Below are 14,057 nucleotides of genomic sequence, written 5' to 3' on the forward strand. Positions count from 1 at the left end.
CTGTCCTGATCTGCGTGCTCAGATTCTTCTGAGCCTTCTGCTTTGACTCCGCTGAGGATATCCATTCATCAACCAAGATGACCTCAACTCTAGCTCTGGAAACTTGAGCTCTCCCAACGTGCTCAGCCTCCCAGTTGCTGTTATACTCTCAGATGGCCTCCAGTCCTGAAGACCTGACTTCTACCAGTGATTTCTGGTGCTGACTTGAGGCTTTGTCCTGATTTGTTTTGGTGATCTGTTTCCCTGACAGGCTGTGTGCTATTCAGAAGAGAGTTACTTATTTTTGCATTTTTCACATCCTGTGTCATTGTTCTATGTGGAAGGCAAAAAAAAAAAAATCCCCCAAAATAAAACAAAAACCCACCAAAAACCAAAACCCCCAAATCAAAACAACAACAAAATACTCTGTGTTCTAATATGTTATTGTGCTTTGTGCATTTCAAACAAGGCTGTAAAAGGTAATCTCCTTAAACCTATTGGTCTTTTTGAAAATACTTATTGATACCTTTGAAATATGTTTGCTCAGTAAATTACTATTATAAAAGTGCTAATATTTACATTGTTCCTCCACTGCCTAATGATTTAAAAGGAGGTCTCCAAACCCTGGGAACCTAGCTCTCTATCATTTCCAAACAGTACCCATAGCCAACCAGTAGTTAACAATCATACACGAAACTCTCTGAGACACTGTTCTTCCAAGAAACAAGGAAGAAGGGGATATAGAGACTGCACAGTGGTTAAGAGCATTTGTTGTTCTTGCAGAGGATCAGAATTTGGTTTCCAGCATCTATGTCGGAGAGCTCACAACTACCTGTAACTTCAGCTGCAAGAGATCTGACACCCTCTTCTGGGCTCTGTGGGCACCTGTACCACTTGAGTGTGTATGTGCCTGTGTGGACACACACACACACACACACACACACACACACACACTAAAATAAAAAGTATTTTTAAAGAATAATGATATGGCTGAAATTTGGGACACTTACTTCAATGAGTCAAGAGCATCACTGATTGCATTAGCAAAATTGATATCCGTTGGGACATTTTTATATTCGAGGCAGTAAGTAGGTCTGACACCAAGAATCTCAACTTCACAACCTAACAAGAAAAAGGTGACAAATGGTTACTGTCTCCAGTACTTGGAGTAGGTTAATCAGCCTATTCCATGAAAAGAATATTAGTCAAAATATTTTTATACCTTTTCATAAACTAGAATAACTTATTTCTGATAGCTAGTATATTTAGTTATAATTTTGACTTACTGGAATAGTTTCTTAAATGCCATTCCTATGTCACACTGGTGTTCTATGACATAGACGGCCAAAAATTGGGTGATGAAAACAAAATAAAAATCAATTCATATACAGAAATACCTCATAACTTAAAAATAACTTAAAAATAGAAAACTAACTTAAAAAATTAAGTTTTTCCTGTAACTTTTTTATAAGTAGGGTGTTTTAGTCTAGTGTACCCTTGCCTATTCAAGAATCATATGTTGGGTTGTTTCTGTATGGTCAGAGAAGTACAAAATAGACATTTCCCTATTCTGTGTATAAGAGCTATCTAGATGTTAGAGTTACTACATCAGCAAGCCAATTCCACTGAGTTAAAACAAAGGTTTTGAGACATAGCCTCTCCTATCCCAAAATGTAATCAGAGTGAAAAGCATCCAGATATGAATCAGCTTGGCTTCTCTGCCCTAGACTGTTGGTGAAGGAAAGTAGTTGTTCTGAGGAAGAGACACTTAATCAGATTATCAGAACACAGAGCAGGAGAGGACGATCCAGTCACCGTTTACATTCCTTGAGCAAATATTTATTTGGCACTTACTATGAACTAGGGGCTATGCTCAGACAGAGGAAACAAAAATGAATCAGCCAGGGTCCCCTTCACAGAGCAGCCTGTGGGAAAGAGGAAAATCATGTTCTGGGTGTAGTCTGAAGTGAGGTGTTCACTTGGTGGGTGATATGGGAACTCAGTGAGGGGCATTATTTCCTCCTGAAAACCATGCTTGAATTCCTGTCCTGAGTTCAGTTTATAGACACCGGGATGAAGGCAGGACTGGTTGGGGTCTCATGACAAAGAGAATAGCCTGAGCCAAAGTTCAGACAGCTTGTAAACAATAAAGAGTGATGAAATGCTAGACCCGGGCAATCAGGAGACCAGATGTGGCTCCAGCTTGCAGCCCAGGGAAAATGATTTCCAAGTGGAAGTGAGTAAAAATGAGAGAACTAGAATGTGGAGATAGTAGGTCAGTCCCTAGGAAGACTTCCTTCATCAGTATAACATTGATTGAAACAGTCTGTTGGAGACCCCCATGCCTCTTGGCTTGAGATCTGTGGCAGACCCCATCCCTCCCTGCCTGAGATCTTAGATTCAAGGTAGGCAAGGCACATCTGGGAACTGAAAGAAGACCAGGAAGCTGACATCTCCCCTTCCAAGACATGTTTATTGAGAAGACAAATAGGTGGCATAGCCCAGGAATGAGTCTGCTCATGGCTTCTGGGGAAATATCCATTATTTTCAGAAATGCCAGGGAAATACTGACTGGTTATATTACCTTAATAACTGTGTTTTGTCTGTCAAAGATGGTTTATAAATTTTGGTTGCTGTCTCAAAGTTGTTTATTTACCCTTTGCTTAGTGCTAGAAACATAGTCAGATATTACATGCCCTTCAGAAGTTTAACAGCCTTCTGTAATGTGCTTAAGTGTGGGCCTTTTCACAGTTGGATCATGGGAATGGGAATTTTGAAGTAATGAGATTTTGATCATTATTTTACAGACAAATAAATGGCATGCTTTTTTTGTTGTTGTTTTCAGACTTATATCGGACCATAAATGTTTTTGTATAATCAATGATGGGTATATTTGCTAATATCATCAAACATATGCTCTCTTAATCCTTTTATTTGATTAAAATTAATCTGGTTTTAATGCTGACAGAATAATATCCTTCACCTGAGAAAATGAATCTTAGCTTAAATTACTATGCAAACTGTTTTTGTTGATCAATTATATGTAAAAAAGTGGAGATGCTATTTAATTACTGTAGAGTTCTTTATTTTTTCTTTATTTTAAAAAATAAAGTTTAGTTCCAGATCACTACAGTAAACCAAATATTACAGTAAATCAAGGCACATTAAATTTTTGTCTTTCTTGTGCCTATAAAAAGTATCTTTATGTTATACTATAGTTGGTTAAGTATGAAAATGGCATTTAGATTTACAAAGTGCACTTTTTAATTTAAAAATCCTATACTTCTGAAAATGATAACTATCACATGAAGCATTGGACAACGGCATAATAGATGAACTTGATGCAGGATTGCCATACAAGTCCAACTTCTATAGAAGTGAAATTTCTGGCAAGTATAATAAAACAAAGTATTCCTGCAATTAATTTCACCTTAGTCAAGGGCAATGTAACTAATCTTATGAAAGACTTAAGGACGGCTAAGAGAATTTAGATAAATTCCCCCAAAGTGCACAAACACCACATTGGCTGCCATGTGGTTATATATCCGACAAAGAAGAATTCTGTAAAATATCAAACGATAGTAAGGATGGCCAATGCTTATAACCTGTTGGTAGGAAAATAAAATGATGTAGCCAGTTTATAAAACCATTCACTGGTGTTAAGGTTTGGATGTGAGGTGTCCCCCCAGCCCAAATGCTAATGAATTGAAGGCTTGGTCCCCAGCTGTTGATACTATTTTTGGAATTTCTGGAAATGTTAGAAGATGAGGCCTAGATGGAGGAAGCAGGTCACTGAGGATAGGTTGTAGGGGACATCTTGCTCCTGTTCCTTCTCTCTACTTTCAGCTGCAGGAAGTAAAAATGTTCTTCTGTAACACGTTCCCACTGACATCATACTTTGACCAAAACCATGGGACTAAGAGACCATGGACCAAAACCTCAGAAACCATGAGCCATGGTTTCAGAACCATGAATGAATAAGCAAAATAAACAGCAACTAACCATGAAATAGGAAAATGCAGCTAACCCCAAGAACAGTATTAGCTACATGAAAATATTTTATTAAAAAGTGTGACCCTGGGGGCTGGAGAGATGATGCAGAGGTTAATAACACTGGTTGTTCTTGCAGAAGACCCGGGTTCGAATCCCAGCACCCACATGGCAGCTAACAATTGTCCATAACTCCAGTCCCAGGGGATCCTACAGCCTCTTCTGTCCACCGTGAGCATTGCACGAGATGGGTGCACTTACCTACATGAAGGCAATACACACATACACATAAAATAAAAATAATAAATAAAATATAAAAAAAGTGTGACCCTGTCTAGAACTTGTAATGCTAACTACTTTTGCCTTCACTTCTCCTTCACATGCCCTATTCACCAGTCAAGGACTTTCTTTTCTCCCTGCAGATAAGAGTTATGTAATTTGGGAGTCTTTTAGATAGACCCACTGAAGGGGTAACCCAACTGCCTCACCCTGCATCCCTGTTTAGCATGAAAGAAGTCAGAGTGGTCTGCGTCCTGATTGCCTATCAGCAATTTGGATAACCTCTTCAGAGGATGGTGTGTTAAGAATAGGAGGCAGGAATCAGCTAGGCAGTTAGGGTAAAAAACACCCCAAAGAAAAGTAGACAGTTTCTTGGTTAAAAGTCAAAATGTCCTTGGGCCTCTTAGCAACATACTCTATTCCAAAGGCCAAAAATGTCAAAAGTATTTGTGAGCTCTTATCTAATCCCTAAAAGTTTAGGGTTACCTCTTCAGAGGAGGGAATGTTAAAGTAGCAAAAAGCTCCATTAGAAAGAAAGAAGGAAGGAAGGAAGGAAGGAAGGAAGGAAGGAAGGGGAGGAAGGAAGGAATACATGAAGTTGTCAGAAAAATGTGATAGGGAAATATGGGAGGTGTTGGAGGGGAGCTAGTGGGTGTGGATTTGATCAAAACACCTTATACACATGTATAAAATTCTCAATAAAGTTTTTTTTTTTAAGTTAAAAAAAAGTGTGACATCAGTGGGCCTTAACAGCCAGGACAGAGTACATGGGATCCAGTCAGGGGGCTATGGGAGGGTGCTGGTGCAGGCAGGGTTTATAAAGATGATTCAGATTGTTTGAGATATTCTGTATGAAATGCAACAAAATTTAATAAAAACAAAAAGTGTGACATATATTTTAATATGATAACCTAAATCTAAGATTGCAAATTATTTCAACAGAAAACTGGGAGAGAGGTTGGAGAGATAGTTCAGTGGTTCAGAGCACTGGCTGCTCTTGAAGAGGACTGGGTTCAATTCCCAGCACCCACATGGCAGCTAGCAACCGTCCATAACTCCAGTTTCAGGGGATTCAACACCCTCTTCTGACCTTCACGGGCATTGCATGACACAGGTGCACTTACACGCATGCAGGCAATGCACTCATACACATAAACTTTTAAAATAAATAAAATACTAAAATCCAAAAACTGGGGAGTGCCAGTGAAGGAAAGAAAACATTTTCATTGTTGATGAAGGAAAGGAATAACCAATATACAATATTTCACTCTAGACACTGTTTTAAAAGATTAGGACACGCAAAAGGAATGGCCTGTGGAAAATTACCAAATCAATCAAAGAAGAAGAATAAAGCATATAATTTTTACCAAATATCAAAGTGAATAAAAGTATAAAAGGAAACATTCAAGAAGCACTAATGCTAAAAAATGGGGAAAATATAATATTTTAATTTAAAAAAATATGAAAGCTGTGAAAAACCAGAAGGAGTCAGGAATCACACAAACACTTGCCATTTACGAATCATGTATACACACACACACACACACACACACACACACAGAGGGAGCTTGGAAATGTAAGTACAAGTTTTCCATCTTAGTGAAAAACTTGAGTTCAAGATATAATGAATAGCCAATCACGGTGACTCATATCTGTAACCCTAGTACTTGGGACATTGAAGCAGGAGGATCAGGAGTTCAAAATCAGCCTTGGCTATTGGCTACAGAGTAAGTTTGTGGCCAACTTGGGGTACATGAGGTCCCATATCAAAGACTAAAACAAACAAAAAATATACAATGAGTAAGTAGAGATATATGAGAATTTAGGCTATTTGCGTCAATGCTCTGAATTCAACAGATATTAAGACATTTATTTTATAAGAATAAAATGTGAATTTTTAAATAAAACTGCTGAACAAACCAAGTATATTCTAATGCATAAATAAAATATCAATGGTTTCCAAAAACCAGAAACTTTCCAGGCACAATGCATACAATCACATAAGTCTGACCACAGGTAATAACATTAGCAATGGAATCACAACAGTTAACTAAAAATAAACCTAGCCACTTACAAATTAAAAAGAAACTGTTATGTAAATTGATGTACAGAGGAGATGAAAACTTAACTGACAGGCTAGTTATTAACAACAGTGAAAATTCTACACTTCAGAACTTTAAGGGGAACATTTTCATTTACACCAGAATCAAATTAGGCAGGCTTTCTTCACTGGTGGTGGAATTTATTGCTCTTAACATGCTTTTAATCAAACAAGAAATAGAAATGAATAAATTTAGAAAACAGGATAATCTGTATGACAGTCTTTTATAAACTTTTTGCAGGACTGAGAAGATGGATCAGTGGATAAATTACTTCCCACAGAAATGTGAGGATATGAGTTTGGATCTCCATCACTCATATAAATGCCAGTACGACAACACTCAGGCTAGCTGGTTAGAGTAGTTGAATTGGTGACCTTTGCTTTACTGAGAGACCCTGCCTCAAAGAATAAAATAGAGAGCAATTGAGGAAGTCTCCTGAGGTCACCCTCCAGCCTCCACATGCATATGCATACACATGTACACTCCCCATGCACGTAAACATGCATACACACACATGCACATCTCACACACTTGCACAAGTAAAAGCATTTTTTGCTCCATGATATAGTATAGTAGTGCACACATTCACAGTGTACACAAATTGCCACCAAACGATGAGCAATGCGCACTGATACTTTTTTGTTCTAGTCTAGTTTCTTCCATGAGTATTTTATTTTGATTGAAACATGGTCTCCCTGTAGTCCCAGCTGGCCTGGAACTCTTTATGTAGACCAGTCTGGCCTTGATCTCATAGAGATTCCCCTGTATAGAGCTGAGATTAAAGGAATGCACTACCTGGCTTCATGAATGTTTTTAAAAACTTGATTATCAATCCATAAGTTTATTTTACTGTCCACTACGAATCATGACCTATGTTAAAAAATATCAAAATAGTAGTACCTTTTTCCCGACTCAGGATACATACCCCTGTGGATACTAGAAACCACAGATAGTGTGGAAACCCTTATATAAATGTATGCACCATACCAGTCATCAATGAGCTACACATGTGAGATTATGTTGCCTAGTAATGGTGTAGTCATCTTAGTTTGTGTTTGTGCACCCCATGATGTTCACGCAGTGGAGACATTGCCTAATACCACATTTCTCAAGACATATCCTGTCTTCAGCTGTACTGTTTATTCATATATATATATATGAAATTTAATGTATAAACAAGTCACAATAAGAGGTAAAAACAATAATGGAATAATTACAACAATATACTCTAGTGAAGTTTACATGAATATGGTCTTTTTCTCATTATAACAATATACTATAGTAAAATTTATGTGACTATGATCTTTCTCTCAAAGTATTCTTTTTATTTTAAGGAAGCATTTCATAGCTTTTCCTTGGCCTATCTGAATCTCCAGTATCCTTATTCTTGTCATCTGGGGTCTTTATTAAGTAAAATAAGTTACTTGAATCAAAGCATTGGGATCCTTAAACAGTCTATCTGATAACTAAGACGGCTTTTCAAGTCATCCTGAACGTCCTTCCACCATTCCATCTTTTACTATAGAAGGAGGAAAGCTCTCACTTCTGCAGTGATCCTCTAGTAGGGATGGTCACATGATCCAGTTCTGCCATTGAGATCCACTGTGGAGCAAAGGGCGGAAAGCTTTGCTTCCTGTGAACGATAAAAAGGTACCCCTGGCCCTGCTCTCTTTTCCAGTTTGAAATGTAGGTTGTGAAGATACGATCCCTGATTCATGACAGCCATCCTGAAAATAATGAGGTAAGAAGCTTGACAATTATGAAGTCAATATGCTAAAATAAGCAGAAAGATATAGTCTTCTTTGAAAATGACGCTACCAAGCATCTGAACTACATGCAGTGTTTCCTAGGTGGCACAAATCCGTCCCCATTTTGCCCCACTGTTAACCAGTTCTCTGCTATTTGCAACAAACAAGTCCTAATTGATCAAAAGGGATCATGGATGACTTCAACATTTTTTATTATGGTTTATTCAAGTTGACCTAACTTTTCTAAAACAAATGTCTGTTATGCTTTTAATAAGAAATCAAAAACTTATGTTTTAGTGGTAACTTTGCAGTTCTCTTCTAATATACCGATTAGAATGTGCAAGTTCCATTTGTGACTGTTATATTTATCTGTTCTACAGCTGTCGGACACTGGTTTGTTGCCAGGTTTTAAGTCAGTATGGATTATGCAGACATAAACATTTTCATACGGTCTTTGGTCCATTTAGGTTTCTGTTAGGATAGGTTGATATGAACAGAACTGTTAAAATCGGGTGATACATATATTCAAGTTTACTAGATAAGCCAAAGAGCTTCTCAAAGTTGGTATATGGATTTGCTCTAATCACCACTTCCTGAGACGTCACTCTTAGCAACATTTGGATTTGTTATTTCTTTTTTAAATTAGCCATTTTCCATGTTAGTGTGTGCAGTTAATCAGGAGTAAATTCTATTAAGGTTTCACATAGATTCTAGTTTTCCCCCCAGTGGCAGCAACCCCAGTCCCACGTGGCTCTGCTCTCACAGGCTGCCTCTTCCCTTCATTTCAAGGAGCTGGGGCCTAGTGACAAGTGACAGTCTCTCTAGCCCTGTACTTACCTATGGCTTCCCAAGTCCTGCTCTGAGCCCCAAGATTTCTTAAGGGATCCAGACAACATGGTAAAATGTCTTTAGAATTAGAAAGAAGCAGCTTCCCAATAACAAAATAATTTCCTAAAAAAAAAAAAAAAAACCCAAACCAACAAAACATCTGGGCATGGTGGCACAGGCTTTTAATCCTAGCATTAGGGAGGCAGAGGTAGGCAGGATCTCTGTGAGATTGAGGCCAGTCTGGTCTACATGGCAAATTCCCGGCCAGCTAGGGCTACAGGAGAGACCCTGACTCAAACAAAAGCAAAGAAGCAAATGAAAAACAAAACCCAAAACAAAAACTAAACAAGAGATTGGAAACCGGCAGATGGCACCCAGGCATGGTCTGTTAGCATCTCCAGGGCATTAACCAGGGCAAGTTGAATCACAGCTATCAGAAGAAGTGATGACACCCAAACATTTGTGGTTTAAATAGCAAAGTAAACTAGGGAATTTTACAAAGAAGGCATCTAGAGTCTTTCCTGGAGGTATTGACTCTGTTTGGGGAGCTCACTTCTCCCAGTGATCTGAATGTCAATAGCCCATGGCAGGGGCCAGAGAGATTTAAAAATGTTCACTCTCACTAATAGACATTTTAAAGCTGAAAAAGAAGGTGAATCTAGAGCACTGGCAGAAGAAGATGTCAGGAAAACCCTCTTCTCAGTGCTGGGCACTTGTCCCTTGGCCCTTGGCACTTGGCACTGGCACTCAGGAGAGGAACAGCAAGATGCCATTTCAAAATGAGTTGCAATATCAGTGGTTCAGCAGTCTAAGACCCACTGAGAACAACACCCTTGGAAAACTCAGAGCAAGTGTCAGGTGGCTATACATTGAAACCTGGTCATCGAAATACTACTAGACTGTGGGAAGAAACTTGGAATCAGAATTGTAATATTCAGTGATCTGGAAACCTGGCCAGAACCAGAGTCTGCAGAGAAACATTCACACAGGCTCCAAGCAGCATTCCTAACAACGGGAAGTATCACACAGGGGCATGGCCAGCATTCCCTTCCAGGCTCCTGAAGGAATGCCCAGAAGCGTGACCAGCAACTGAGACTTCACTGTGAAGCACTGCCCATGAACAGGACAAGCATCAGTCTCACAAAGGAAGACTGGAGGCAAGAATAGGAACACCCACTACAAAGGAATTCCCAGGAATGAGACAGACTTCTCATCTGTCTCAGGGGGCCAGGGAAGGAAGGCAAGCGACTTAGGACTGAATCTAGCAGTCAAGCTAGATTCCCTGCAAGCTCTCCTTGACAACCATTCCTCTTTATTTAATAAGTGTTAATTTAGCAGTGCTCTCCCCTCCCCTCCCCATCCCTTCCCTTCTTTTCTCTTCTCTCTCTCTCTCTCTCTCTCCTTTTTATTCTTTTCATTTTCTTATCTCAAAGAACATAGACTGGCTTGGCTGGTGGGGTCTTCGTGTTTCACTGTTCTGAGAGTTACAACTGCTCTGCCTTACTCTATCACATTCCTTTATCTCTCCTTTCTCCACCTATTTTTAGCCAAAACGGCCTCATCTCCACCTCCCCAGTTCTGCCCCTCCCACTTCCCATTTTATTTACATTCACCCCCTTTACTGTCCCTATATCAGCTCAACACCAATCATTAGCCTTACTCTGCCTTTTTACCCTCATTCTACTCACACATTAACACTAACTAGGAAATCAGTACACATGGCAATATCAGTTCCCCTTCCTAAAATGATTGGGGCTTAAGAGATGACTGTTTTTGTTTGACTATTAATGGATTTTCATAGTGGGCTTACCCTGTGATGGCAATTGTGATGCAGTGTTTTTGAGTGTGATGGGACCCTTCATGGCCCAGTTGTGCATGACCCAAGGATGTAAGATGCCAGACACTCAGGGTCATCAAAAGTCAACATGAAACAGTGACTCCAAGTTTGTTGTTTCTCACACTGGGAAAATTAATCATGCAAGGTCTCAAGGGAGTATGCAAAGCAGAAGCAAGCTTTATTAGGAATTACTACAGAAAAGTGAGAAATTAAGGAAAAGCAAGAGAAACTCTCAAGAGTTGGGAGGAGTTTCCAAGGGAGGAAAAAGCCATTGGCTTTTCATTATTTAGGGGTTTTATAGCAGAGATTGGACAAACACTGAGGCACTCTCAGTTGGAACTGGTTACTTTTCTGGGCTATCATAGGCAGAGCCAATAGAGCGCTAACATGGTCTGTACATGTGCCCCTGGCCCAACCAGGAAGATGAGGCTGTGCTGCTGAAGCGCTGCCCAACCAGGTCCAGGTAGTTGAAGCCCCCTGCACCTTGACCTGGACTCCAGTCATTTGTCCAGCATTACCACCCTCCTTCCGACCTTGCATGTGTCTCAAGTACTGTTGAGTATACCAGGCTTTGTTCTTATGACTACCAAAAAGCAGCTGCAGTGTGCTTGGTTATTTCTATCTATCAGGTGGTCTGGGGCCTCCTTCCTAAAATGGGGACAGTCTTCTTAGAAGCCATTCTTACTTACAACTTACTCTATGATAATTAGTTGCAATAGAAGCAATGTATTAAAATCAAGACTATGTAATCAGCAGTAGCCTAGCATTTCCTCCCAAAAAGGACTCTCCTGGATGCTAGACAGACATCCTGGCATCACTGGCCTTGCTTCTTACAGTCCATTTGTCCCTCACCAGGTCTACTTGACTACTTCACATCCAGCTGCAAGCATCTTTGTCTCCCATCCTTAGTGCGCCTGGCTTCACTGTTTTAACCCTTACATTCCCTTTTTACCTTAACATCCATTTTCACCTTAGTGTATATTGGCAGCTTTCAGTTTTTATCACGGGTAGTTTGATCTTACTACCCACAGATAGCCATCTCCTGCACCAATTGCTGCTAGAAACAGCAGTCTATTCTCAGTGGAGTGCTGGTGATCAAGCGTGGTGCCCTGGACAAGTCTATCAGAAGAAAATGACCCTTTAATCTGACTACAACCTAGTCCCTCTTTTTTAATGTATTTTTATAGGTTCTCTGAGAATTTCATATAATTTTGAAATTTTTAATTTCATTTTGGTCATGCTCCCCCATCTCCACCTTTCCATCGACCCCCACCCCTGCACTGCATGTCTTCTATTATTTTTTTGATGCTTATCAAGTCTAATTTGTGTTCCCCAATGCTCTTGGGTATGAGTCCATCACCTGGAGTCTGGTTAACCTAGACATTGCACACATTTCCACTGAAAGACAAAAGGTGGCTTAAAATAAAAACAGTGACATAACCCTAGATGTCCAAGTCCAAATGCAAATCACAAGAAACATGAATAGCCAAGGCAACACATCTCCTCCAAAAATTACCAGTCTCACAGTAATGGCTTCCTAATGGCAGTTAATTAGACAAAATTCTAGGTAAATAGTTCAAAAGAATGTATTTTTTAACATCTGCATTAAAAAATTTTTTTAGAAGCATTTCATTACAGCTTTAACATACTCAATAAAAGTTTCCAGAGCAAAGATACATCTCTTTCAAAAGTGGCTATAAAATTTTTAGGTTCATTGTTGAATTAATACAGTTATATAATATTGAACTCAGTATAAGCCCTGTAAGACATAAAATTGAATGAGTTTTTAACCTTTAAAAAAGATCTTCTCCGTTTCATTCTCAAATACACTGTTTCTTACAGCAGACTCATTGTTTTTGCTACTAATGCTGAGATGTTGGCGCATGCATCTCTAATCTGTATATATCTGATTATTACTAGTCATAATCGTTGCACTCAGATCCTTGACGCCTGCGTATGTCTATAAAGTCATCAGGTAGATTTCAATGGTTATCGTTCATCACCTCTACTGATTAACATGATGTAAATTTCCATGCTTCCTCCTCAAATATAATTTTTTTTTTAAAATTTGTTGATTTTTTGTGTGTGTATATCACACAGAATATCCCAAACCATCTTATTCAACTATACACCCACTTCCCAGATGGCACCCTCCCATAGCCTCACTCCCCCCACTAGAGCCCTTATACTCTGATACACCTGCCACTGTCTGCTGTGTTGTTGGCACCCCCAGCTGTTCCCCACTACTTGTCCATCTGGTGAATCTACTCAGCCTATATAGAGGTTTTTGTTTAAGGAGGGTCAGCTGTTCCACATCTAGTAGCAATCAGTTGTCAATATTCTTTAGATAAGATTGGGGTCTGCTGTTCATTTTCCCAGTTCTATGCTGGGTTACTATCTGGGAATCCCTTTGGCCACCCTGGCCAATAACTCAAAAGAAGATATTGCCTGTCTGGCATTGTTGCCTTTAGCTATACATATGGACTCTTACGAAATTATATTGGCCCCTTTAATCTTTAGTTATACTTTCCTTTTCAGCGTTTAAGGCCATACAGTTGGCCCAGATAAACCGGTTTATTTTTACTCTTAAGGCCACTTGAGGATCTGTTCCTCAGGAGTCACATGGGTTTAGGAGGAACCCCTGGCTTGTTTCTTTTACCAGTTCTGCCTATGTGAAGATAAGTCAAAGATCTGCTTGACCATGGCTGGCTTTACTTGGAAGCATGGAGGAAATGATTCCTCTGTGTTGACCCTCCTCTTTGTAGACTGGACACTGGTTCAAGTCCATCTCGTGGGGTCTCCTCAGCCTCCTTGATCAAGAGGACAGGTGACCCACCACAATTACAGGACATTTTGATAGATGCTCATAGTCCCCTGGAACTAGTCGACCTAGGAGGGCTAGGAGAAAAAACTGTCCTTTATGTCCCTCTGACCAAATTATTATAGGCCTCAAAGTATGTCTGTTAAACATCCAAGAAGGTTATAGTTCCACCGGTCTGGTACTTTTAATTACTGTATGCCATGTAGATAAATCTTGGACAAAGACCAATTTTTCTCAGATAAACCTTGCCTAGACATATATTTCTTGATCTGGTATGTATAACTTGTCATTAGGTTGTTGGACTAATATGGTTCCCTCTGGTTTTTAAAACTAGCTAGGCATTATTTATCTCTTGCATTGTCTAACCCCTCAATCATGGTTTCTCCAATTAAAATTTCCCCATTTTCCCCCTTTTTCCCTTGCTAATACCCTTCTCCTATGGTCCTACCTCTCTTGAGCTCTTTCTTTCCCTT

The 14,057-nt window shown here is 39.5% G+C and overlaps 1 protein-coding gene across 1 annotated transcript in view; it reads right to left on the reverse strand.

Moving 5' to 3' along the window:
- Enpp6 (ectonucleotide pyrophosphatase/phosphodiesterase 6) overlaps positions 1-14,057 on the reverse strand; it is a 114,077-nt gene that overhangs the window by 31,116 nt on the left and 68,904 nt on the right. Inside the window, exon 3 of the mRNA XM_008853565.2 lies at positions 990-1,101. Coding sequence (XP_008851787.1) covers positions 990-1,101 — 112 coding nt within the window. The remainder of the gene's footprint in view (positions 1-989; positions 1,102-14,057) is intronic.

This window comes from Nannospalax galili, unplaced genomic scaffold, assembly GCF_000622305.1.
Source record: "Nannospalax galili isolate Female #2095 unplaced genomic scaffold, S.galili_v1.0 scaffold46, whole genome shotgun sequence".
Classification (NCBI taxonomy): Eukaryota; Metazoa; Chordata; class Mammalia; order Rodentia; family Spalacidae; genus Nannospalax; species Nannospalax galili.